General features: G+C 51.4%; 8 protein-coding genes across 8 annotated transcripts; 5 read left to right on the top strand and 3 right to left on the bottom strand.

The window, feature by feature from the left end:
- Positions 1-168: 168 nt before the first annotated feature.
- On the top strand, positions 169-2,087 carry BO87DRAFT_348327 (putative GTP binding protein). The gene is made up of 3 exons (XM_025620963.1): positions 169-249; positions 302-396; positions 457-2,087. Exons 1-3 carry the CDS (start codon positions 237-239, stop codon positions 1,966-1,968), a joined length of 1,620 nt encoding a protein of 539 aa, XP_025485421.1. The 5' UTR covers positions 169-236; the 3' UTR covers positions 1,969-2,087.
- A 438-nt stretch (positions 2,088-2,525) lies between these two features.
- On the top strand, positions 2,526-3,922 carry cbfA (putative CBF/NF-Y family transcription factor). The gene is made up of 3 exons (XM_025626468.1): positions 2,526-2,906; positions 3,022-3,155; positions 3,246-3,922. The coding sequence occupies exons 1-3, from the start codon at positions 2,715-2,717 to the stop codon at positions 3,811-3,813; spliced, it is 894 nt and encodes a 297-aa protein (XP_025485422.1). The 5' UTR covers positions 2,526-2,714; the 3' UTR covers positions 3,814-3,922.
- Positions 3,923-4,224: 302 nt separating this feature from the next.
- BO87DRAFT_10211 (putative SIR2 family histone deacetylase (Hst4)) lies at positions 4,225-6,382 on the bottom strand. Its single transcript, XM_025617800.1, has 2 exons — positions 5,804-6,382; positions 4,225-5,712 (listed from the first exon to the last, which is right to left on the bottom strand). The coding sequence occupies exons 1-2, from the start codon at positions 6,249-6,251 to the stop codon at positions 4,322-4,324; spliced, it is 1,839 nt and encodes a 612-aa protein (XP_025485423.1). The 5' UTR covers positions 6,252-6,382; the 3' UTR covers positions 4,225-4,321.
- A 2,777-nt stretch (positions 6,383-9,159) lies between these two features.
- On the top strand, positions 9,160-12,743 carry BO87DRAFT_454733 (mediator of RNA polymerase II transcription subunit 16). The gene is made up of 9 exons (XM_025628584.1): positions 9,160-9,545; positions 9,612-9,954; positions 10,004-10,723; positions 10,776-10,995; positions 11,049-11,174; positions 11,232-11,342; positions 11,396-11,662; positions 11,718-11,849; positions 11,901-12,743. Exons 1-9 carry the CDS (start codon positions 9,400-9,402, stop codon positions 12,614-12,616), a joined length of 2,781 nt encoding a protein of 926 aa, XP_025485424.1. The 5' UTR covers positions 9,160-9,399; the 3' UTR covers positions 12,617-12,743.
- A 204-nt stretch (positions 12,744-12,947) lies between these two features.
- Positions 12,948-14,187, bottom strand: BO87DRAFT_372085 (60S ribosomal protein uL29). The gene is made up of 4 exons (XM_025622203.1): positions 14,169-14,187; positions 13,944-14,083; positions 13,270-13,495; positions 12,948-13,170 (listed from the first exon to the last, which is right to left on the bottom strand). The coding sequence occupies exons 1-4, from the start codon at positions 14,169-14,171 to the stop codon at positions 13,165-13,167; spliced, it is 375 nt and encodes a 124-aa protein (XP_025485425.1). The 5' UTR covers positions 14,172-14,187; the 3' UTR covers positions 12,948-13,164.
- Positions 14,188-14,390: 203 nt separating this feature from the next.
- BO87DRAFT_324010 (putative vesicle transport v-SNARE protein Gos1) lies at positions 14,391-15,909 on the top strand. The gene is made up of 3 exons (XM_025620051.1): positions 14,391-14,783; positions 14,847-14,960; positions 15,047-15,909. Exons 1-3 carry the CDS (start codon positions 14,718-14,720, stop codon positions 15,548-15,550), a joined length of 684 nt encoding a protein of 227 aa, XP_025485426.1. The 5' UTR covers positions 14,391-14,717; the 3' UTR covers positions 15,551-15,909.
- On the bottom strand, positions 15,660-17,308 carry BO87DRAFT_324012 (mitochondrial ATPase complex subunit ATP10). Its single transcript, XM_025620052.1, has 2 exons — positions 16,671-17,308; positions 15,660-16,591 (listed from the first exon to the last, which is right to left on the bottom strand). Exons 1-2 carry the CDS (start codon positions 17,105-17,107, stop codon positions 15,898-15,900), a joined length of 1,131 nt encoding a protein of 376 aa, XP_025485427.1. The 5' UTR covers positions 17,108-17,308; the 3' UTR covers positions 15,660-15,897.
- An 18-nt stretch (positions 17,309-17,326) lies between these two features.
- On the top strand, positions 17,327-20,060 carry BO87DRAFT_324016 (DNA-directed DNA polymerase IV). Its single transcript, XM_025620053.1, has 4 exons — positions 17,327-17,925; positions 17,989-18,161; positions 18,213-18,563; positions 18,618-20,060. Exons 1-4 carry the CDS (start codon positions 17,499-17,501, stop codon positions 19,821-19,823), a joined length of 2,157 nt encoding a protein of 718 aa, XP_025485428.1. The 5' UTR covers positions 17,327-17,498; the 3' UTR covers positions 19,824-20,060.
- Positions 20,061-21,618: the final 1,558 nt, after the last annotated feature.

The raw sequence follows: 21,618 nt of genomic DNA on the forward strand, positions 1-21,618 counted from the left end.
TCGTGAGAGAGAGTCCGTCCAAAGGAACGAACGAATGGCAGCGCCGGATATCCATAGTCTGTAGTAAGAAAGTATGCCGGTATTACCGGAGATCGGTGTTTCATTGTGCCGGTTATCTTAGCGCCTTGCCGCCGAAATCTTCTTGGCGGCACAAAATTGTTCGGGCGGATCAGAGTGAGTCTCTGTGCTTTGGATCGCCTTTTTGCTCAGAGACGGTTAAGGGGTTATCAGGCAAGATGGTCAAGCTAGGTATGTTCGCTTCATCGGTATTGTCATTGTCCTCTGCTAACCCTTCTTCCAGGCAAAAACTCCAAGCGGGTTCCCGTCCGCCTACGACACAAGATTGAAAAGGCCTCCGCGGCCAAGCAACGCAAGCAGAGAAAGCTTGCAAAGAAGGTACACCACTTCTCTTGCATGTTTCTGCATCATCATTGCTCATACTAATGCTGCTTGTAGAACCCCGAGTGGCGCTCCAAGATCAAGAAGGACCCCGGTATCCCCAACCTGTTCCCGCACAAGGACAAGATCCTCCACGAGATCGAAGAGAAGAGACGCTTGAGGGCGGAGGAACAACAGCGCATTCGCGATGAGGCCCGCGCTCGTCGCCAGGCTCAGAAGGAGGGTGGCGCTGAGGAGGACCCTGCTGATGCCAATGTCATGATTGATGAGGACGATCTGATCGACGACGATATGGACGAGGATGTCGGTGACTCCTCGAACCCCATGGCGGCGCTGCTTGCTTCCGCCCGTGCCAGAGCTGCCGAGTACGAGGAGGAGCACTCCGATGATGAGGACGATGAAATGGATGAGGACGACTCCGACGACGAGGATATGGACGAGATGGACCAGGACGAAGAAGGCGGTGCCAGTCTGGACGTCTCCGCCCCGATCACCCAGAGCACTTCGAAGGAGAGCTCGCGACGGGCCTTCGACAAGGTTTTCAAGCAGGTTATTGACAACGCCGATGTGGTGTTGTACGTTCTGGATGCCCGTGATCCCGAGGGCACTCGGTCCAAGGAGGTGGAGCGCGAGATCATGTCCGCCGACGGAGGCAACAAGCGATTGATCCTGATTCTCAACAAGATCGATCTGGTTCCTCCTCCGGTTCTCAAGAACTGGCTGATCCATCTGCGCCGCTACTTCCCCACGTTGCCTCTCAAGGCCTCCAACGGCTCGGGCAACGCTCACAGCTTCGACCACAAGCAGCTGACCGTCAAGGGCACCTCCGAGACGCTCTTCCGCGCGCTCAAGTCGTATGCGCACAACAAGCAGATGAAGCGGTCCATCTCCGTCGGTGTGATCGGTTACCCCAACGTCGGCAAGTCGTCCGTCATCAACGCCCTGACGGCCCGTCTAAACAAGGGTTCCAGCAACGCTTGCCCCACGGGCGCCGAGGCCGGTGTGACCACCAGCCTGCGGTCCGTGAAGCTGGACAGCAAGCTCAAGCTGATCGACTCCCCCGGTATTGTCTTCCCCAACTCGAGCGACAAGGCCAGCAAGAAGAAGAAGAAGCAGGAGGAGCACGCGCGTCTGATCCTCCTGAACGCTGTTCCCCCCAAGCAGATCGAGGACCCCGTTCCCGCCGTGTCGCTGCTGCTCAAGCGTTTGTCGACATCGGACGACCTCATCTCCAAGCTGCTGCAACTCTACAACATCCCCCCGCTCATCCCGACCGGTGGCGACCAGACGCACGACTTCCTGGTCCATGTGGCCCGCAAGCGTGGTCGTCTCGGCAAGGGTGGTGTGCCCAACATCGAGGCCGCCGCCATGACGGTGATTAACGACTGGCGTGATGGACGTATCCAGGGCTGGGTTAACGCTCCTGTGCTGCCGGTAGTGACTACGGCAGAGGGCGCGGCGGCGCCGGCCGAGGGCGTGGATACGAAGCAGATTGTGACGGAGTGGGCGGCAGAGTTCAAGATTGAGGGATTGTGGGGCAATGGGGAGGATGATGAGATGGCCGAATAGATGTTTTTCTCATGGATACCAGGCGTTATGGTTCTTAAAAGGTAGATAGTGTCAATTGCGATGAACATATACCGGACCAAGTTAGTATGTCAACGATAAGCAGTAATGCAGAAGTAACTTATGGGGTAATTCATTGGTATTTATTTGTTAGCTCAACGGTGTATATGTAGTAATTCAAATAGTACAGTAGTCATCAGCAGTATGATGATACTAGTACTATAGTGGTTGACCAGGCTCAATTCCAACATTGAGCAGTGTAGAATATCCAGACCAAAATATATAGTTGGATGGCACCTCACACCTAACACAACTCACCACTTCAACCTCTTCACCTCAACTAATGTAATAATATATAAACAATCAATAAATCACATCCAAATCACCAATAACATAAAACAATCACCAAACCCTAACACCCTCGTACTACCCAACATACAAAGTTAGTAGTACATACGTAGTTACAGAAAAGAAACCTTATCACCACCCACCACCCGAAGCGATACGATACGATAATCACCCCCAAAGATTCCCCCCGATTCACACGCGCCGCTCCTCCTCCGCGTTTCTGTCGCGTCACAATCCATTTCTGCACAAGCAATTTTTTAACGAACCAACATCAATCACTCACCCCAAAACCGTATAACCCAACACCTAATCTCCAAGCGTTAATTTACCTGTCTTCCACAAAATTTCGACAAAAACAGAGACAGGACACCGAAAAGAGAAAAGAAAGAAAGGCACCAACCATGCCCCGAAAATCCACCAGCAGCAGCACGCCCGGCGACGACGGCGGAACAGCAGAACAATCCCAAATATCCCAAATACACCACTCTCAATCCCCCTCAGATATCGTCCACCTCCCCGAATCAACAGGACAGATGGTCGAAGCGACAGAACAGCAACTTAAGGCGCGCGCGGAAGGGGGTGTGAGTATTGAGGTGTGTATATCCATTCCTCCCTTCCTTCCTTATATCCAAACATATATATGTGTATATATATATGGGGCAATATCATAACTACCAGGTATCTAACGATAATAAATTATGGTAATAGGACTACCTCCTCCCCCGCTCCCTCACTCTCCGACTAGCAAAATCCGTTCTTCCTCCGAATACATCCATACAGAAGGATGCGGTATTGGCGATTCAGAAGGCCGCGACGGTGTTTGTGTCATATTTGTCGTCGCAGTATGTTTTTCCCTCCTACCTCTCCTATTCATTCTTTTAGATCTTTCTGCATCCAGGAGGAAAATATATTGACATTGGGGCTGTGTATAGTGCCAACGAAGCAACCCTCAAACGAACCGTCGCCCCGTCGGACGTCTTCAGCGCCATTTCGGAACTAGAATTCGATGGATTCCGCACACGATTGGAGCAGGAGTTGGAGGCGTTCACGGAGTTGAAGGCGGGGAAGAGGAGGGCGAAGAAGGGGGATACTAGTACTACTGCTGCTGCGGCGGAGGGAGTGGGGAAGGGTGGGGATGCTGAGGAGGAAGAAGAGGATGGGGATAGAGGGGTGAAGAGGGTGAAGCGGGCGGAGGAGAAGAAGAATGGTATTGGTGGTGGAGAGGAAGAGGAAGGGGATGAAACGCAGGAGGAGCATGAGCAGGAACAGGAGCAGGATGATGAAGAGGAAGAGGACGAGGAAGAGGAAGAGGAGGACGACGAGGAAGAAGAGCACAAAGATGATGATGATGAGGATGAGGAAGAGAATGATATTGATCGGGTGGAGGATTTGGATCGGGCGAAACGGCCGATGAATCCGGATGTTGAAGGGGATGAGTCGGACAGTGAGGATGAGGATGGACCGGGGAGTCAGCTGCGAGGGGATTTGGGACTGGGTTAGATTGTGTTTTATGATGATTATGTGTGTATGGTATGGTATATGTCTTGTTCTCTGTTTACGGCTGATGGTTATGCGGCAACGAAATGGATTGTTGCATATCACTTCTACTCCATATCCAATGTACAATGTGTTGATACCCAATTCAACTTCATCACAACCAGCTGCTCATTATATTCACCACGTGGGGACTCCTTGAACTCCGCACTCACAACGCCCACAAGGGCTTGCCTATGTTGTACAATCATTGGTGCAGTTGACGCCACAAATCAGAAGAGTACCCAAGGGACTCCAACCAGCTATATAGCTGCTGCTTGAAGCAGTGAGGTGAGCCCAATTGACATCTTCATTATCCCACCCAAACGCCATGTCCCATAGTCTATCATTGGTATCGCCATTAACTGAAATTGAAAAGACTCCCCAGGAAGGCCTTAAATGTAAAATAATAGTAAAGGAGAAGAAAAAGAAGAAAAGAAGACGGGAAGACGCGCTGACGCAGACCCGAGCCGAGTCATGCGGTCGGCTCGTTCAGTAACAGATTCATTCCTCGGGGAATAGAGTCAGGAGAAATGGTCTCGTTCTGTCGCCACCGACCGCTTGGTGGAGGAGTAGAGGCACCCTTGCCCACCATTTTGGGGAACGTCTGATTCGGTCCGTTGTTGCGAGCAGCGCCCGGAGCCAACGGGTGCATCGCCTTGGTGTCGTCCTTGTCCAGCTTGGTCGACTTGTCACTTGTGGCAGCTTTCTGAGCCTTGGTGACCCTTCCGAAATTGTTGATCTTGGAGTTCTTCGCTGGCTCGGCCTTCTTTGGTCGTCCTTTAGGCGCAGCCTTCTTCGGAGCCGCTTTCTTTGGAGCAGCCTTCTTTGGCCCGTCTGTCTTGGCCGCCTGCAGCACATCTGTAATGCTCCGTCCGTTGCTGGCGGGGTTCGGGCGACCTTTCTTCGCCAAAGGTTTGGATTCATCCTCATAACTCGACGATGGAGTAAGGAAGCCTGTCGGAGTGGGTCGTTTCTTGCTGGGGGTGACAACCACCGACACCTCGCCTTGTTCTTTCTTCACTCGTTCCACTTCCGAAGAATTACACTCATCAAACACGTCGTCCTGTGCATCCCAGCGCTTCAGATTGGCCAGCCGCGCAACTTCCTCACAGTCGCCCTTGACCATTAGATCCCAACAATCCTCAAACTCCTTGCCGGTGGGGTACTCATTGTTGATCCACATGGTCACTCCGTTACGGCGACTCCGAATGACGGAGCAAAGACTCTTTACCAGGCGACGCACTCCGGGAATCTTCAGACTCGTACCGACCACAATTAGAGCGTCCGGGCGAGAACGGATGTCAGCATTCATGACGGACGTGATGGCCTCCTCGTCCGGGTTGTGCTCGTTGTACAGAACAATGCGAGGTCTCATCTTGCCGATACCATGGCTACGTTGGCCGGTTTCCATACGGAACTGATTGTTACGGCAGCACTCCGGGCATTCGGGGGCATCGGGACGGTCAAATAAGCCCGCATCGAAGTCACTCAGATGTCGACATTTCTGGCAAACCATCTTGTCAAGACTGCCATGCAATTGGATGGTGCGTGGCCAGGGCGCTTTGACGTTCAACGGGATCTGCGTGGCCAACGGAGGCATTGAGGTCTCAATGCCATCGATGTTTTGTGTGTAGAGACGAGTGAGACGGTTCTCCTGGCCCAGTCGCGCCAGCATGTGGTGGAAAGCTGTGGGAGAGGTCTTGGCTGCTTCCTCGGACAGCGACCGTACCATGTCCTGGAAGGAGGCGGTCAACGCCTCATCCTGGTAGACGGCTGCATCGAACAAGAGCTTGCCCGATGCTTTGAGGTTATGTTTCTTCTGCAGAGTCTTGAAGAGACCGTCGGTCGAGCGGAAATCAGGAACTATGATAGATTAGAAAATACGAGGAAAAGAGGCAAGAGCGGACAGTCGCGTGGTGGTGACAGAATCAGGAGTGGGGATGGGAAAGCATACTTCCTGCGGAGGTGGAGATACCCGCACCGGCGATGACGACAATTTTGCGGTGACGCTGAATCGTTTTGACGAGATAGTCAATTTGCGACTGCTGTTCAGTGTAGGACAAGCCGGCGGTGGCCGACAGGTCGAGATGCTGAGTCCGGCGTTCTTTGGGGGCGGCGACCCGACGCTTCTTCCTGGCGGGCGGCAACTCGTCTTGGCTGCGGGCGGCGCTAGGCTCATCCGCGTCCTGCGACGGGGGCGGCGACGGATAGAAACCAGGCGGTGCCAGAGGTGATGCCGGCGCTGAGCTTAAACTCGAGCAATCCGAGTCATCGTCCATGCCTAATGACGCCAGAAGGCTTTTCGGAGACGAGCGGGAGGAGTTGGTAGTGGAGTGTGTAGTTGTGGTGGTGGTGGTGGTGGTGGTGGTAGACGAAGTAGTGGCAGTACGACGGGGCGCCATTTAGGTCAGGCCGTCGCAATGACGAAGCAAACAGCGAGCACAAAGAGATCGGGGGGAGAAAAATTGGAATCGAGGGTGGGAGGGAAAAGACTCAAGGAGGGCTCGCTGTTCACGGAAAGCTGGGGGGGATCAAAGCTAGATATCGTCCCGAGAGAAAACCATGGAGGACCGGAAAAGAAACGGAAAACATCAATTGACAAGTGGGAATGACGGTAAGGGGGATAATTTCGGACAGATATTGCTTCTTTGTTTTCCCCTGTCGTTCACGTCTGGCTCCCTGACTTCGGGCGGAGGTAGTAGCGAGAAGGGAGTTGGGTGGAAGAGGAAGAAGAAGAAGAAGAAGAAGAACGACGAAAAGAAGACAATGGAGGCAGATGAAGAAGAGGAGGAGGAATGGGCAGCACAAGAGGAACCGCCCCGTGACTGGGACAGCGCAAGTCTGGGTCGAGGACAGCAAGTGGTGAGGTCAAGTGGAAAACGGACGGAGAGGGAGAGCGAAAGAAAAGGGCTACTAGTAGCAAGCCAGCACAACTAGAATGGACTGACTGACTGCTGCTTGGGAGTGTTGCAGCAAGTTCGACGGCAGGCCGGTCAGATCCTCTCGCTTGCAGTGTGTTTATTTTGACCCACGGGTATCGCTCGGGAAGAGTCGATGAAGGCTCTGCATCAAAGAGGGCTAATGGGAAATTGGGGGGGGCTTTGAGGTAGAGGGACTGAGGGTTGACCTGCAGCAAAAACACAAACTCGGGCAACGAAGTGGTATGCCCAGAGGAATGTGTCTGGAAACAAGAGGGGTAGATAGATATGATCGCGTGTTGATCAAGTTGGGATGAATGCCGGGGGGAATGATGATATTGCTCTACTACACCTAAATTTACTAGTGTTTGGGACATGCTACTACTATACTGCTATGCTACTAACACACACTTTGATTGCCAGTTACATTACATTGTTACGGGGTTGCAGTGACTATTGGGAATTTTCCCGTATCAACCCTGTATGGACAGCCCGGTGGGGGCAGGCTTTTGGGTGCATTTGGGGTTAACCTCGTCTCTTTTCTCCTGCAAATTCGGTTTTGTGCTGCCAATCTCGTTACCGATCCCGTACCGCGCTAAAGGGGGCTGTCGGCCTGGGGAGCTTCTTCCATTGGCCGTGGAAGCTTCATCCAATTCTCCGGCCAACCACAGCCCAAACATATACTTGCCTGTGCGAGGCAATCCTCACCATGTCTTTCCCACATATTGGAGAGCTGGCGGAATCAACAAAGAGGTCGGATATCCCTTTTGTTTAGTGAATATTCCCTAGCATAACTCGAGTGGGCTCGGCTGCAGTTATCAGAATCCCACATCGCGACCGTCATGCGCACTAGCCGGCCTCCGACTATCGTTCCGAATCCGTCGCGTCAAACGCTACGATTGTTGGGAAGGCTGAGCGTTTATTTCATAATCAGCAACCAGGGTCACGGGGATACCTTATGTATGCTCGTCATCTCCTTGCGGGGCTGACCATCTGCCAGTAGAATTTGTGATATAATTATCGTATAAATCGTGAACCCATACTAAAATCATTGCTGCTGCCTTTACCATGGCATTGATATTCACATTTTGTCTGTGTGATCGAACCGGACACAGCATTATCCACGGACGGACCAGCGCGGGGTATCGTATGAAGATACCAGTCAACATATGCTTGAGGCATTTGTCGGAAAGTGCGGCGCTGTTCTAGCAAGAACTGGCATGATCCGGTTTTCCAGGGTGCCGGATCTTCCACGGACTTTCGTTCCCCGCACCTGTATTATTGTTGAGTTGCGTTCTCTGCTATCTGAAGAGCGAACTTGATTGTAGATACGTGTAATTGATGAGATGTGTTTGCTAATCACCACCGAGCTCTATGGAGGAGTCGCGTCGGTTATGTTCTCCCGCATCATCTGCCGGGCCTCGTGTTTCTTTCTCCGTCCGATCAGGCGCTCATCTTGTTGCTAGCAAGCCCACTGTAAGACTGCACTATGACTGCAATTCAGAAAACATCCCTGCTATAGAGGAGGGTGCTATCATTTCGGCTTGGTTTGCAATATATCATCCGTCTGAGATAATCGGACGTTGTTTGCGGGAAGGTGGATGATTCGACAAGTGAGGCGGGTTGAGCCCCGCTCTTTAAACGGTCTTCTTCTCCATCTTGAACGATGCAATAGACGCTTCTCTCGGATGACATGTCTTTTAGCCCACGAATTAGGGAATGAGATATCATTAGATAGCTCATATTCGTTGCTGTAAGTAGTAGTAAGGAACCATCACACACCATGCCCTTCCGTATCTGGTCTGAACATGTTTCTTCACAATGCCGTTGATGGCGGGCTTTTGCGACTATTACTTCCGGAAATTCCCCAGTTCACGGAATTATGACGCATTTACTAACAGACAGTGGTTATTGCATCTAAAAGGGTACAGCCGCAGCTGGCATTAGTGAGCAAGCGCTTGGTTGTAAGCCGACCGCAGACCTCAAGCAAGTACTAGTGTTCCAAGTAGTAGTCATGATAGGGTTCACGATTGACGTATATTGGCGGGAACTATAGGAAAATCTGCACGGTCGCCTAGCACAGACTTGGCCTATTGACAACTCCTTTGTTTTACATAGTATCCCCCGGTGCTAAAATGGCAACTGCCACAAAGCGGTCAAGGTGGTCGTGCAGCTCCTGGAACTTCCCTCCAGCAGCGAAGTTCAAAGATGAATGGATCTCGCCGATATCGTTGCGCCCATGGCTGGTGGGGCCGGTGTGATTGGTTGTCCTGGTTACGACAGCACATGACCTCACATGACGCTGACTAAGAGGCGCGGAGAGCTCCACCTGACCACTAGTCCCGAATAATGAAACTATCATCTTGGAGAGTCAACTTAGCCCATGATCATCCTCCCAGCCAAAGGGTAGCGTCTGGATCCGGGGTTTGAATGCCATGAGGGTTCTGTCTGCTATCAACTAAGCCCTTTGCATATCATTCAGTGCCCCTCTGTGGCTACACCCCGCCCATCTTACCTGCGCAATTGCCTGCCGAGGTTCAATTGTATCGAACTATGATATCTGAGTCTTGCGATCACTGGCCTCCCAAGACATTTTATTACCCCCATTGGATTTAGAGCTTCGCACCCCACAATGCCCTTAATGATGGACGATAGTATCAATGTTGACGATCTATTTGGCGAGCCCACCTCCCTCGAGCTGGGCCTGCCACCATCGGCTTCTTCTGCCAGGGGCCTTGCCCAGCGTCTGGATGAGATGCGACTTCTTGGCTGTTGCCAGTAAGTTACTGTCTTCTGAGGTGTCGCGAAACCTAGCTCGAATCTGTAGGCTAATTTTGTTCAAAGGAAGATTGCATGGTCCAAACTGGGATGTATTGCTTACATCTCACAGGACTCCTTGAGGGTGAAAGTCCGCCATCTGCAATGTCGACCGTCGGATGGCAAGTGGGTGCTCAGCGATGAGACCCCTTTGATGCCAATCACCGAAGCGCACGGCGGGCATGCTCTCACTCACCTGAGTTGGAACGAAGCTGGCTCCGATCTGGCCGTGGTCGATGTGACTGGACGTGTCTCAGTCTATCACATCCCTTTCGCCCTCAACAGTGTTAACGGCCTTCGACAGCCGGCTTTTTCTCCCGACGATGGGTCTCAAATTGTTGGCATGATGTGGCTGAACACCCAACGATCCGTAGGTTGAACTGCGAACTACATCTGTCTCTCGATGCTAAACTTCTTAGGTGCATGCATTTTATCAAGCAGCCAAAGTACAGGGTCGCTGGGCTTACTCGCCGTTCCGTCGCCGCCCGATAGGTCCGTTTCACCCTGCAAATAAAGCGGCACTGCTATGCATCACACGTTCTGGATCAATGAAGCTCTTGTACCAGAATCCGGACGGTAGATGGGATGACATCTCTGTGGATCTGAAGAGCACGAGCTACTCAGATCGGTTGCTGTCACATGCTGCTCTAGTAGCAACCCAGAACGGGATTCTTATCGCTACTTACTCGATATGCCAAAAAATTCGCTTCTATCGGGTGCAGATCAACTGGAACCCGCCTCAATGGGACCCTGCACAACAGCCAAAGCAGACGCCACCCCAATTCCCAGTTCCTAGCTTCCGTTTCACGCACTCCAAGGTGGAAACGTCATGCACAGTGCCTGGGATGCCCCGGAATGACGGAGAAGAACCCGACATGATGCAGCAGTCGGTCTCAAATCCTCTTTATAGCCTCAGTCGCCTGGATATAATCCTCCCGGCCTCCGATAACGCTGCTGGGACTACAGCAAACCCATGGATTGTTGCGGTTTTCTCAACCCCACCCCAAGCTACTCCAGATCATCCTGGCCCGCAAGGACCAGCAAGTGTAATTGTACGATGGCAATTGGATATTGCTGCTTTCACCCTTCACCCCAAGTTTGATGAAATGGCCACAAAACGAAACAGTACTCAGATGAAGGTACGTGAAACTTATCAGTACTTCATACAGACCGTGCTGACTCTTTGAACAGCCTAGACCTGTGCTGCGTCGCTTGGAAGACATCTACTCTGACCGCTATGTCATATCGGTAGACCAAATCGAGTACGGTAATGTGGTTGCTATCACTTACGATGATAGCTCCGTGTCTTTCTACGACCCGAAAACCATGGCATTGTTCAATGGTGTTGATGATGCGAATACGGTGACGGGCCTAGCTCAAGCAGGGTTTCACTATGCCCCAGACGCCTCAGGTTGTAGTGCCTCGTATTATCGACCTGGAATGTTACTAACCGTGTTCTAATAGGTCAAGGTCAACACGTCTCTTTCTCACCGAGCGCATGCGCTGCAGTCATGCTAGACAACGACGGCCAGACGCACCTCAGGGTTATGGAGCATTCTTACGGAGCCGAAAACGGTCTTTACGATGAAAGTGCGTTTTCCTTTCTACCAGCTCAACTGTCTGCTAATAAGGTTTCGAACTTGGCAGACAAATTTTCTGCAGCCATTGCATCACTCACATTAGCCTTCTGCCGCGGATGTGGAAGTGAAGTCAACACAGACGATATCCTCTTAATTTTAATACAGCAACTCTCTCAGGGTTCGTACCAACTTTCATCCCCGTCGATCATCAATTCTAACGCTTGCTACCAGATGCCCAAATCACGTTCATCAACGAAGTTTACCGCGCACTGCCCATCAACTGCAATTTCACGGTCGAGCATGAAAAGCTGATGAACCACCCCTATATCCCCAAGTGCCTCAGTATACAAGCTGCTCTGGGATTTGCCAATAAGTACAAACCACGAAGTTTTGCCTCTTCTGTCTCTTGGTCGATTCTTCAGCTTCGCCACGCCGCCATATTATACCCATTTTTCTTTCAGTACAACAAAGGGATTCAGGCAGAGCCACATGATCCTGGTAAGTCAGTCCACATTGACAACCAAGGAGGCTGCTAACAGCATGGCTCATATAGACGTCTTGCGTATGATGCTCGGAAACACCAGATGGGCACTTGACTTTTCTCTCTATATACTAAACGAGCTTTTCGACCTCGCCGATGAATTTGAAAGTGTATCGGCCGATCAGGAAGCCTTCAGCCAAAAATGTTGGTCAAATCCATACTCCGGAAACTGTCAACTGTACTAACGCCCCGTAGTGAAAACCACAAACTCGCTAGCTCTCATCATTCTCCTCTCAAGCATGTCCCGTGCTTTCTTGCGCTTCATCTGCCGTGGCCTGCGTGGCATCCACGCGGGCTATACGAACGCATCTCTAGCCGGCGATTCTCGTCTACAGTACGCAGAGATCTGCCAAGCATTAGATGCCACGCCTGCACGAATCGATGTATACGAAAAGTTCCTTTCGGCTGTCGATTCGGCAGTACGACACGCCTACCATGGTGCCGGGTTTGGTGACACTGAACGTCCGGGGCCAGAGAAGGAATTACTCGTCAACGCCCGCATTCCTCCTGTCCTCGTTGCGGCTGTCTCAACAATCCTTCGACAAACGGTGCCGGGACTCAAGTCTGACGTCGACCGCATGGCCATCTACATGCACGACTACTCGTGGCTCGGGTTCGGGTCAGACCGACGCTCGGAGTTATATCGGCGCACACGAGAAGTGGATATCATTAAGAAAACGCCTATCCGGATGACGATCGCACAAGGCTCGAATGGACCCCAGCTTGGGATACAGAACAACCAGGGAGTCCTCCGACGGCGATGCGTCCGCTGCTGCGATGTATCTGAGGGGACTTATCCGCCACGCTCTGTCCTTGCGTTCCGCATGATATTCAAGTTGGGCCATTTGCGATCGTGCATTTGTGGAGGAATGTGGACTCTCGAGTCAGGTCTGAACGAAGTGGGGAAGTAGAAAGGGCTTCGACCCTGGCGGTCGTTAGCAGTTGCTTTTTGGGTAGTTATGTTGATATCAAAAGGTTAGAATAGAATGATTAAGGCGTGTGGTATAATAGCGTATATAGATGCAAACACGAATGGACAAGTATCACGATGTCAAATTGCCTCCACTGTTCACTAGGCTCTGTACATAGGCCGATAGTTGAGACACCCCACCATCGACTTTAGACAATATCTACCCAATACTAGTAATCGTTGCATAGGGACCAGTCGTACAATCATACTACTTTAAAGCGTAGAAGCAGATAATTCTACTCCGTCACTACCACAATACCAATAAAATAAATCTTTTATCTCATGTCATGTCAAGCAAGGCCTTCATTTAAAAACATCGATCTGCATCTTTTCTTTTTTTTTCTAAGATACATAATCGATTTCTTTTTTCAAAAGAAACCGTTTTGATGAATCCGACCCCCCTCACGGCAAGGTTAGGTCAACCCGTCATCATTAAACGACGTTCCCGTTAACTCCATCCAGATCCAGAGACGACCCCGTCTTTAACATTTAAGCCTGTTTATACCAGTTAGTCAACGGCTTTGATGTCTCTCTCGCTGGTTCTTCCTGCAGGGCAGCAAGAACCAAATAGTCGGGTTTTGTGTGGCTTCGTACCTTAACAGCGTACTTCCGCTGGGGGAAGTGGATCTCCTGCTTGCGCTTGCGCTCGGTCTTCAGGGTAGCCTCGTGCTTGGTGAGACGGCGGCGGAGAGCACGGGTGAGCTTGGGGCGGAGGTCAAGAGGAGTGTACTTCTTGCTCTTGTAGAACAAGCGGAGCTGAGCGCGTTGGTTGGCGTTGATGACGGTCAGAACGCGAGCGATCGACTTGCGAACGTCGTGGCTGTTAAGAAAGATGGTATATCAGCATCCCTGTTCTTCTTCTTTCTTTCCTGATTTTTGTGCGCATGTGTGCCCATTTTCTTCATGTAGGTGGTGGTAGTAGATATGTTGGATTTTGCGCCCTGTCGGAAAGTTTCTTCTCGGCGTTGGATTTTTCTTGTTGTTCGTGGTCTCGTGTGCCCCTCGTTCCTTGCTGGTGTGTCGATTTCATGGGTTGTCGAAATTCCCCTTGACTGGTATTCGTCTTCTGGTCTTTCGGATTGTCGAATATTTTTGCCGTTGCCCTTCCTCCGGCCGTAGTCCACAATCCGACAGGTGCAAATCTCATATCCTTCCCACCACACACACACACACACACACACACACACACACACACACACACACACACACACACACACACACACACACACACATGAGGGGTTCGCAGGAGAAAATTGATTTAAACGCACATTCTGTGGGTCTTCGAGGAGGCACCGCCAGCGATCTTCTGGACACGGAGCTGGCTCAGCTCGGTCTTCAATTCCTCCAGCTGCTTGGTGAGGTCATCCTTGCTCTTTCCCCAGAGCTGACCAGCCTTGACCTTGGACGACTTCGAATAAGAAAAACACCGGTCAGCATTTCACGCAGAAATCAAAAAACTGCGAAATAGCAGCATGCGGCGCAATTCAACATACCATGGTGGGCGGCTTCGTGTCGTATCGTACGGGTTGTCGACGTGATGGATTGAAGATGGACCGGGTCAATTTGGGATGTTCGTTGTGGGACTAGGGTTTGATTTTTCTGGGTGTGCGGCGGCTTAAGCGGGCACGTGATTGTGGCTGGTGGTTGCCGTGGCCCAGTTGGGGTTTTGGTTTAGTAGTAGTAAGTAGTAAGTACTGCCGCGCCCCCCGGGATGACGCCGCCTCCGTCCGCCGCCCCGGCCGCCCTGACTTGGCCGTGCGATAGTGGGTTAGACTAAGGCTGCTGTCGCTGCTGCTGTCGTTGTCGTTGTCGCTGTTGCTGTGCCGCCGGTCGGATCATGTTGCGTTGGTTATGACGGGGTTCATTCGGAAGCTTGATTTACCCTCTTCGTTCTATATTTCCGACTTGACGGTGTCTTATCGTCGTTATCGGTGTCGTTGAATAACTTCCAGTGTCATTCTACTGTCTACACACACACATCACTGGCACTTACCTACCTACCTATACACACCCTCATCTTGTCGTAATCCACCATCATCACCATGGCCACTTCAACCGGTACCGGCTGGGCTCAGCTCCGGCAGCAAGCCCGATCTCTCGAGACTCAGGTACGATCATCGCTTCCTGTCACATAAGATGTGTCCTATCCTAACAATGTATATACATCATAGACCGAGAACCTTTTCCACACATACTCGCAATACGCCTCATTAACAAAGCTCCCTCCCACACCCTCGGAGGAAGAGCAACGGATTGAATCGCAGCTCAAAGACCTCCTAGAAAGAGTACGCATCTACTCTCTTTCATCACCATCACCATCTCACTACTCCATAACATCACATGAACTAACCATCAATCAATCAATCACCAGCGCGACTCCCTAATATCCCAACTCGCCCGCCTCCTCGACTCCGAAGCAACCCTCACCTCCTCCGCCCTCAAACAAAACAACCTCTCCCGTCACCGCGAAGTCCTCCACGACCACCGTCGCGAACTCCAGCGTCTCAAATCCGCCATCTCCGAGTCCCGCGACCGCGCTAACCTCCTCTCCAACGTCCGCTCCGATATCGATGCCTACCGCAACTCGAACCCGGGTCAGGCAGAAGCAGATTACATGCTTGAAGAGCGGGGTCGGATTGACGAGAGCCATAACATGATCGATGGGGTGTTGAGTCAGGCGTATGCTATTAATGAGAACTTTGGTCTCCAGCGGGAGACCCTGGCGAGTATTAATCGACGCATTGTGGGCGCGGCGAACTCGGTGCCCGGGATGAATGCGTTGATAGGGAAGATTGGGTCGAAGAGGAGACGGGATGCGTTGATTTTGGGGGCCTTTATTGGGTTTTGCTTTTTGATGTTGCTTTGGTTGAGGTGATTGCTTGATTCTGTTTGCTTTGTCTGAAGCATGTTGTTTGTGGTTCTTATAGTTGCTGCTTGCGTTGTCTATTGTGGGTTTGGGATGGGCGTCTTGAGGAGTGAGATTTGTCTCTTTTTCTATTCTTTCCTTTGTCTATGCGCTGTTTTTGCGTCTATACTATACAGAGATTAATGGTGGGGGGAGATTTGTTTCCTGGTGTCGGGTCAGTGCTGTCTGGAGCATATTCCACGCTCTCACTCAACACTCATGCAAACACCCTGGTATGTACATACACAGAGTCCAGAATCCAGTATGAACTGGGTGATCCCGTACCTGTCCAGCCATCCATGGCACACCAAACCCATCTAGGGCATAACAACCCGAGGCTTCTTCACAGCCTCACCCTGACCCTTCGCACCCTCCCACTCCTGCGCCGGCATCTCCGACTGCAAACTGACCTTCTTCTCCTGCACCAACTTGTGCACCCCATTATTTAGCGCCTCCAACTCCACCGTCTCAGCAGGCCCACTGCCCGCCCACCGAATGCGACAATTCTCATCCAACAAATACACATACCCGACCTTCGAGTTCAACATCCCAATACCCTCCTTCAACCCATCATCCAACCCCTTCCGCACCAGGAAATACCGCTCATGCTGCTCCTCCGGCAACTTGGCCCGCATACGCCACATGAACATCTTCACCAACCCAGCCTTCAACGCATTCTCCTCCAGGTTGATATCAACCTTCTGCACCATCCCATCTCCCTCCGAGGCAATCGCCTCCCAAAGACCAGGGTTCTGCTCCTTGCCCGTGAAAGTAACGACCTGCGACTCGGCCCACACGCTAGAGAAGAGGTTCACGATTGTAATCTTCCCGCGGAAAAGAGTCGTCGTGTTCTGGGGTTCCTTTGGCGAGGCGAGAGTGATGCCGTGCATGTTGGGGAAGTAGAGGGCTTTGTCGCGCTTGAAGAGTCGGGGATTCGACATGAAGGTTTTGCCTTCGTGGTAGCGCATGTTCGACCATTCGCGGAAGTAGGGCTTTGCGACTTGTCGGGTTCTGTAGTTTATCATCAAGATTTAGAATTAGAGCTTGCATGTAGAATAGTATAGGATCTGGAAATGGAATGGAGACGTACAATTCCTTCCGCCGCTCAAGATGTCTCTCGTAGTTCACGAAATCATCTCTCCTCTGTCGTATAGACCGGTCATCGACACCCGTGTTCTGCCCTTCTTGTGGTGGAATCACCGATCCAATAGGTCGGTCCAGCGTCGGAGGTATGAAGTCGTCATCGCCGGGCTCGCTAGTCGGGGAGGGCACCTTGGATGCTGTCGCTGAGTAGTTCGCTTGGAATTGAGCTACTCTGTTGGTCTTGTTCGCGAGAGATGAGATGGGGGAGGGTGTCGTCGGCTTGGTTTCACTGCTGCTGGAGTCGGGTTTGCTGGCGTAGGAACGCAGCGCAGCGGTTCGGGGCCGGAGAGCGGCCGCATTGCGCAATTGGCAGCTGAGGCAACGAGTACTCTGGAGGAGCGTCGGCTCAGTTAATGAGGCTAGAAGCCCCGTGCGCTTCCACATTGTTGGAGGTGAGGTATCTGTGGGGAAGTAGTAATTGAGGTGGGTGGGTTGGTTGGTTGGTTGAACGTTCGGCAGACTCTCTTCACTGGACTATCACTGATAATTGTTGCTGGAGATCCACTCCGCCGAACAGGCCGAGTTTAATTGGCGGTCCCGTGACTTGGCGACATTTTCGTGACTATCACGCGTCACTGATGGGATTCGTGTCACTCTGGAATGGATTGATTTGAATATTCTGATGCTGCTGTGGATGGATGGATTGTCTGACTGCATGAACTCCGTATTCATGGCTGCTTCCGTCAGATGATACTGTTACCTGCCAGGCAGCAGTGACGCAACAACTCATGGCTCGCCGGATATTGAGTCTCGGGACCTTCCACTTCACTATACCATGGCGACGACGGTGAAGGAGAAGGAGGCCTTTTTCAGGGAATTAGAGCGGCTGGAATATTCCAGTGATGGGGAAATTGAGGATTTCAGCGGTCTGGTGCATCTCTCGAGGAAGCGCTGTGAATGTCCTCCGTCTCATTCATTCACTCCGGCCTCAGATATAAAGGCTCCCGCGGCGCCGCCGTTGGTGAGAGCTTCTACGGAGCCTTTACTTGCTTCACCAAGTGTATCTGAGGTCAGCACTGAAAAGGAAGTTGTTACTACGTCTGAGCAAACCCCAACACCAGCTGTGACCAGATCATCCTCTACAGACGAGATGCCGCGGAAAGGGAGGACTAAATGTGGTGGCAGGTCTAAAAGAAAGGGACGTGCGTCTAGGGCCTTTGATATTCCAGAACACCGGAAGATACTCAAGGGTCTCGTCTTCTGTCAGTACTATAACCTCGGATGTCTACCTCTAAGCGTTCAGTGACACTAATTCGAAGGAGTAGACTACCTCCCCAACGACGACAGAACAACACTTAGAAAGCTCCAAATGCAGCGTGCGCGTGAATACGGTGCCTCGCGAGCAAGGGAATGGAATGACACTGTCACTCATGTCGTTGTAGAAAGGTGGTACACGTACGAGAATGTCATGAAACATTTCAAGAATAAGCCCATCCCGGTAGGTTTAGGAACTCATGCATTGTCTAGTCTGATACTAATGTCTTTGAAGGAAAACGTTGCTCTCGTGGACAGTAACTATCCTCTCCTATGTATTGGGGCCCGCCAAATGTTGGACGCGACTCAAACTCGCTTTCGGGTCCGTGGCGCACCTGTTCTTGGGAAGGCTAAAGAATCCTCGCCTGCGCGTGAGCCCTCGTTAAACGGGTCGATGCCGATAAAGCCAGCGAAGGCGAAACGCGGTTACATTGATACACAGAGCACCGATGACGAAGCTGACACTGAGCTGTTCGAACCGGAGGTCGACGAAGACCTGGAAGATAAACAGATCACCTATAAATTGAACCAGGGTCGCGATGCTTTGGATGATGTGATCGAGGAAGTCCAGGCAATAAAGGACCTGGTAAGTTCCTCCCACTACGTACATCTCAAAGCCTCAGACTGACGAATGACTTAGCCCATAGGGATAGATTCAGCCGACGAGGCAGCAGCAGCCGAGACAACCGATGACGAGACCTCCGACTCGTCAGACGCCGGGCCATCGAAGAAGAAGCGAAAGACTACCGAAAAAGATGACTGGCAACAGAACTTCGTTTGCATGCAAAAGCACGACGCACAATCGAACTCGGAGAACCCCAACAGCAACACCATAGCCATGCTCCAGCAAATGCTAGAATTCTACAAGCGAACAAACGACCAGTGGCGCGTCCTCGCCTACCGCAAAGCCATCAGCGCTCTCCGCCGACAACCGCGTAAAATCAGCACCAAATTAGAAGCCCTAGCCATCCCAGGAATCGGAGAGCGCCTCGCCGACAAAATCGAAGAAATCGTCTCCACCAACCGCCTCCGCCAGCTCGAATATGCCACCAACAGCCGCGAAGACAAAATCCTCAAACTCTTCACCGGCATCTACGGCGTCGGCATCACCCAAGCATCCATATGGCTAGCCGAAGGCTACAAAACCCTCAAAGACCTGAGAGTCAAAATCAAATTGACCGACAACCAGCGCATCGGCATAGACCACTACCACGACTTCGCCCAACGCATCCCTCGATCCGAAGTCGAAGAACACGGCGAAATCGTCCGCAAAGCAGTCCAATCAGCCGACCCAGACATGCAAGTCATCATCGCGGGCTCCTATCGCCGCGGTGCCCCAGACTGCAGCGACATCGACCTACTAATCACCAAGCCCGACGCCGAGATCGACTACATCAGAAACGTGATGGTGGATACCGTAATGCCGACGCTGCGTAAGCAAGGTTTCATAAAGGCCAGTCTGGCCAGCTCATCATCCCGAGACGGGTCCAAATGGCACGGTGCATGTGCCTTACCACCACGACCACTCAAGAACAACAACAAACGGGAATATTATAATACAACTCCCGGCCCCTGGCGACGCATCGACCTCCTATTCGTCCCCGACGCAGAGATCGGAGCCGCACTGATCTATTTCACCGGCAACGACATCTTCAATCGAAGCATGAGACTACTAGCAAGCAAAAAGGGCATGCGGCTCAATCAACGAGGTCTCTACACGGACGTGCTACGCGGTCCTAACCGCGCCAAAATCAATGAGGGCCGATTACTCGAGGGCCATGATGAGCGCCGCATCTTTGATCTTCTGGGTGTGCCTTGGCGCCCTCCGGAGCATCGCATTTGCTGATTGATGGGTGGGTGGCTGGCTGGCTGTGGCTGCCACTTGACGGGTGACAGATAATATTTCTCGGAGGTGTCGGGAAGGGTTCTGCTTTTTGCAGGTTGCTTTTTGGTTGGGGGGGTTTTTCGCCAGACCGACTTCTCGGTGTGCGTCAGATGCGTGCAGGCAGGGCAGGGCGGCTGCCGCGAGGAGGGCCTGAAATGAAAATTCCCGCGTTGTGAAGGTGAGATGAGATGAGATGATGAAAGTTTGAGGGGAGAGGGAAGGGGGTTGTGGGGTGTCAAATTGGTAGATGATTTGGGGAGGCAATCATTTACTTGGGTATGTGTGTGTAGCACATGCGTTAACTATCTACTGGTTGTATTGTTCTTCTTCTGGGGAGGGTTGCTTGCTTATTGTCCGGGAGGAAAGAGAGCGGGGGGGTGCGGTGAAAAGGCGCTCACGATCACTATCACTATCTCTTGGGAGTGCAACGATATTTGGAAGCTTGATCGAACGTCGGTTGCGACCAAGGGTAGCACAGAAACTATCTAAGCAAAGAATTATACCCTACTACTAGATCGAACGAGGCTTTCCAGTTGCCGAAGATGGTGGAAGAATGGGCGCAGGATCCGGATGAAGTAAGTAGCCATTGGCCTGGAGGATTAATGCTTCCGGTAGATAATTATGCAGGATAGAATGAATAAAGCTTATTGCTATAAAAGCTGTCATTATTATGTCTAATTTGAGCATCTTCAATTTGACGAGATAGATCAAGGACGGTTTAAGGTCTACTAGAGCCACATATTTTGGTCCTTATATATACCTACTATGCAATCTAACAGCCAGCGATCCAACCGCGGGGAGGTCTTGATTGAAGATAGGCCAGCGTTGACTGATCTTACCTTATATCTCGGCCATACTTGTCGAAGAGGATATCAGGCCGAAAAAGAAAGTCAGATATTTGAACCTGTGTTCGGAGTCATCCGGGAGAGTGGTTGCTGATATCAAGCAGTAGTTATGTTGCCATTAGGTTCCCAAGCGCTGAGTGTTAAGAGCAGCTCCCGAAATGGTTTGAGAATTAGGCGATTTGCCTCATCGCTGGAGCAATAGGAGGCCAACAAATTTGCAATCATACTCTTAAAACTCCGGATAGAGCTGTAGCGAAGCCATCTAGCTCCAACCATTCTGCAGGAAGGCTTCCAGGACCGGAATCCGGATCTCTGCGGGGGAAAAGAGTGCTAGGAAGTAGTGTTAGCTGGTATTTACGATATGGAGATCAATTTTCACGAATGATGAGAAGAGACATAAATGATCGAGGGGTAGGCAGTTAGTTAGCCTTGTATGAGCACGTAGCTGGTAGTCCGTAGAGTTAGTGATCTGATGGTGTGGAATAGGGTTTCCATAACTGATGCTCTCAATTAGTCTCGGCAGGAGATGGATGAGTGGGAATGATTGAGTGATTTTTCTCTTCTTTCTTAACTGCGGGTTTTCTCCATCTTATGGTTGTTGCTAGATGCTTTCCTTGCCTATGAGACATCTGCTACCTGATGATAGGGGAAGCGATGATGCTGCAGAGCAAAAGAGAAATTTGATTTTATCCATGTAGTCATTTTGTCATCTTCTCCGGCAGCGGAGATGTTATCGGAAGAAATCGCTCATGGGTGATAGTGGCAGGTAGTAGGAGAGGCTGCAGGCTGCTGCATGCAACTATGGAAGTATGCCTAACTCGGCAATAGAGCTAGTAAGGTAGGAATGGGATGGAATGGAATATGTGAGGAACATCATATAGGGAGAATTCAAGACATCATTTAGCCAGTTC

This window comes from Aspergillus neoniger (assembly GCF_003184625.1).
Source record: "Aspergillus neoniger CBS 115656 unplaced genomic scaffold BO87scaffold_1, whole genome shotgun sequence".
Classification (NCBI taxonomy): Eukaryota; Fungi; Ascomycota; class Eurotiomycetes; order Eurotiales; family Aspergillaceae; genus Aspergillus; species Aspergillus neoniger.

Coding starts and splice junctions, on each gene's coding strand:
- BO87DRAFT_324012 (XM_025620052.1), bottom strand. CDS start 17,107: ATGTGGAAGCGCACGGGGCTTCTAGCCTCATTAACTGAGCCGACGCTC. Junction 16,592..16,670: donor CTTGAGCGGCGGAAGGAATT/GTACGTCTCCAT, acceptor GATAAACTACAG/AACCCGACAAGTCGCAAAGC.
- BO87DRAFT_324010 (XM_025620051.1), top strand. CDS start 14,718: ATGGCCACTTCAACCGGTACCGGCTGGGCTCAGCTCCGGCAGCAAGCC. Junction 14,784..14,846: donor CCCGATCTCTCGAGACTCAG/GTACGATCATCG, acceptor TATACATCATAG/ACCGAGAACCTTTTCCACAC. Junction 14,961..15,046: donor TCAAAGACCTCCTAGAAAGA/GTACGCATCTAC, acceptor ATCAATCACCAG/CGCGACTCCCTAATATCCCA.
- BO87DRAFT_10211 (XM_025617800.1), bottom strand. CDS start 6,251: ATGGCGCCCCGTCGTACTGCCACTACTTCGTCTACCACCACCACCACC. Junction 5,713..5,803: donor TATCTCCACCTCCGCAGGAA/GTATGCTTTCCC, acceptor AATCTATCATAG/TTCCTGATTTCCGCTCGACC.
- BO87DRAFT_324016 (XM_025620053.1), top strand. CDS start 17,499: ATGGCGACGACGGTGAAGGAGAAGGAGGCCTTTTTCAGGGAATTAGAG. Junction 18,162..18,212: donor TCAAGAATAAGCCCATCCCG/GTAGGTTTAGGA, acceptor ATGTCTTTGAAG/GAAAACGTTGCTCTCGTGGA. Junction 18,564..18,617: donor TCCAGGCAATAAAGGACCTG/GTAAGTTCCTCC, acceptor CGAATGACTTAG/CCCATAGGGATAGATTCAGC.
- cbfA (XM_025626468.1), top strand. CDS start 2,715: ATGCCCCGAAAATCCACCAGCAGCAGCACGCCCGGCGACGACGGCGGA. Junction 2,907..3,021: donor AAGGGGGTGTGAGTATTGAG/GTGTGTATATCC, acceptor TTATGGTAATAG/GACTACCTCCTCCCCCGCTC. Junction 3,156..3,245: donor GTGTCATATTTGTCGTCGCA/GTATGTTTTTCC, acceptor GGCTGTGTATAG/TGCCAACGAAGCAACCCTCA.
- BO87DRAFT_348327 (XM_025620963.1), top strand. Junction 397..456: donor AGAGAAAGCTTGCAAAGAAG/GTACACCACTTC, acceptor TGCTGCTTGTAG/AACCCCGAGTGGCGCTCCAA.
- BO87DRAFT_372085 (XM_025622203.1), bottom strand. Junction 13,496..13,943: donor TCCTCGAAGACCCACAGAAT/GTGCGTTTAAAT, acceptor CTTTCTTAACAG/CCACGACGTTCGCAAGTCGA.
- BO87DRAFT_454733 (XM_025628584.1), top strand. CDS start 9,400: ATGCCCTTAATGATGGACGATAGTATCAATGTTGACGATCTATTTGGC. Junction 11,343..11,395: donor AATACAGCAACTCTCTCAGG/GTTCGTACCAAC, acceptor GCTTGCTACCAG/ATGCCCAAATCACGTTCATC. Junction 11,850..11,900: donor GGAAGCCTTCAGCCAAAAAT/GTTGGTCAAATC, acceptor AACGCCCCGTAG/TGAAAACCACAAACTCGCTA.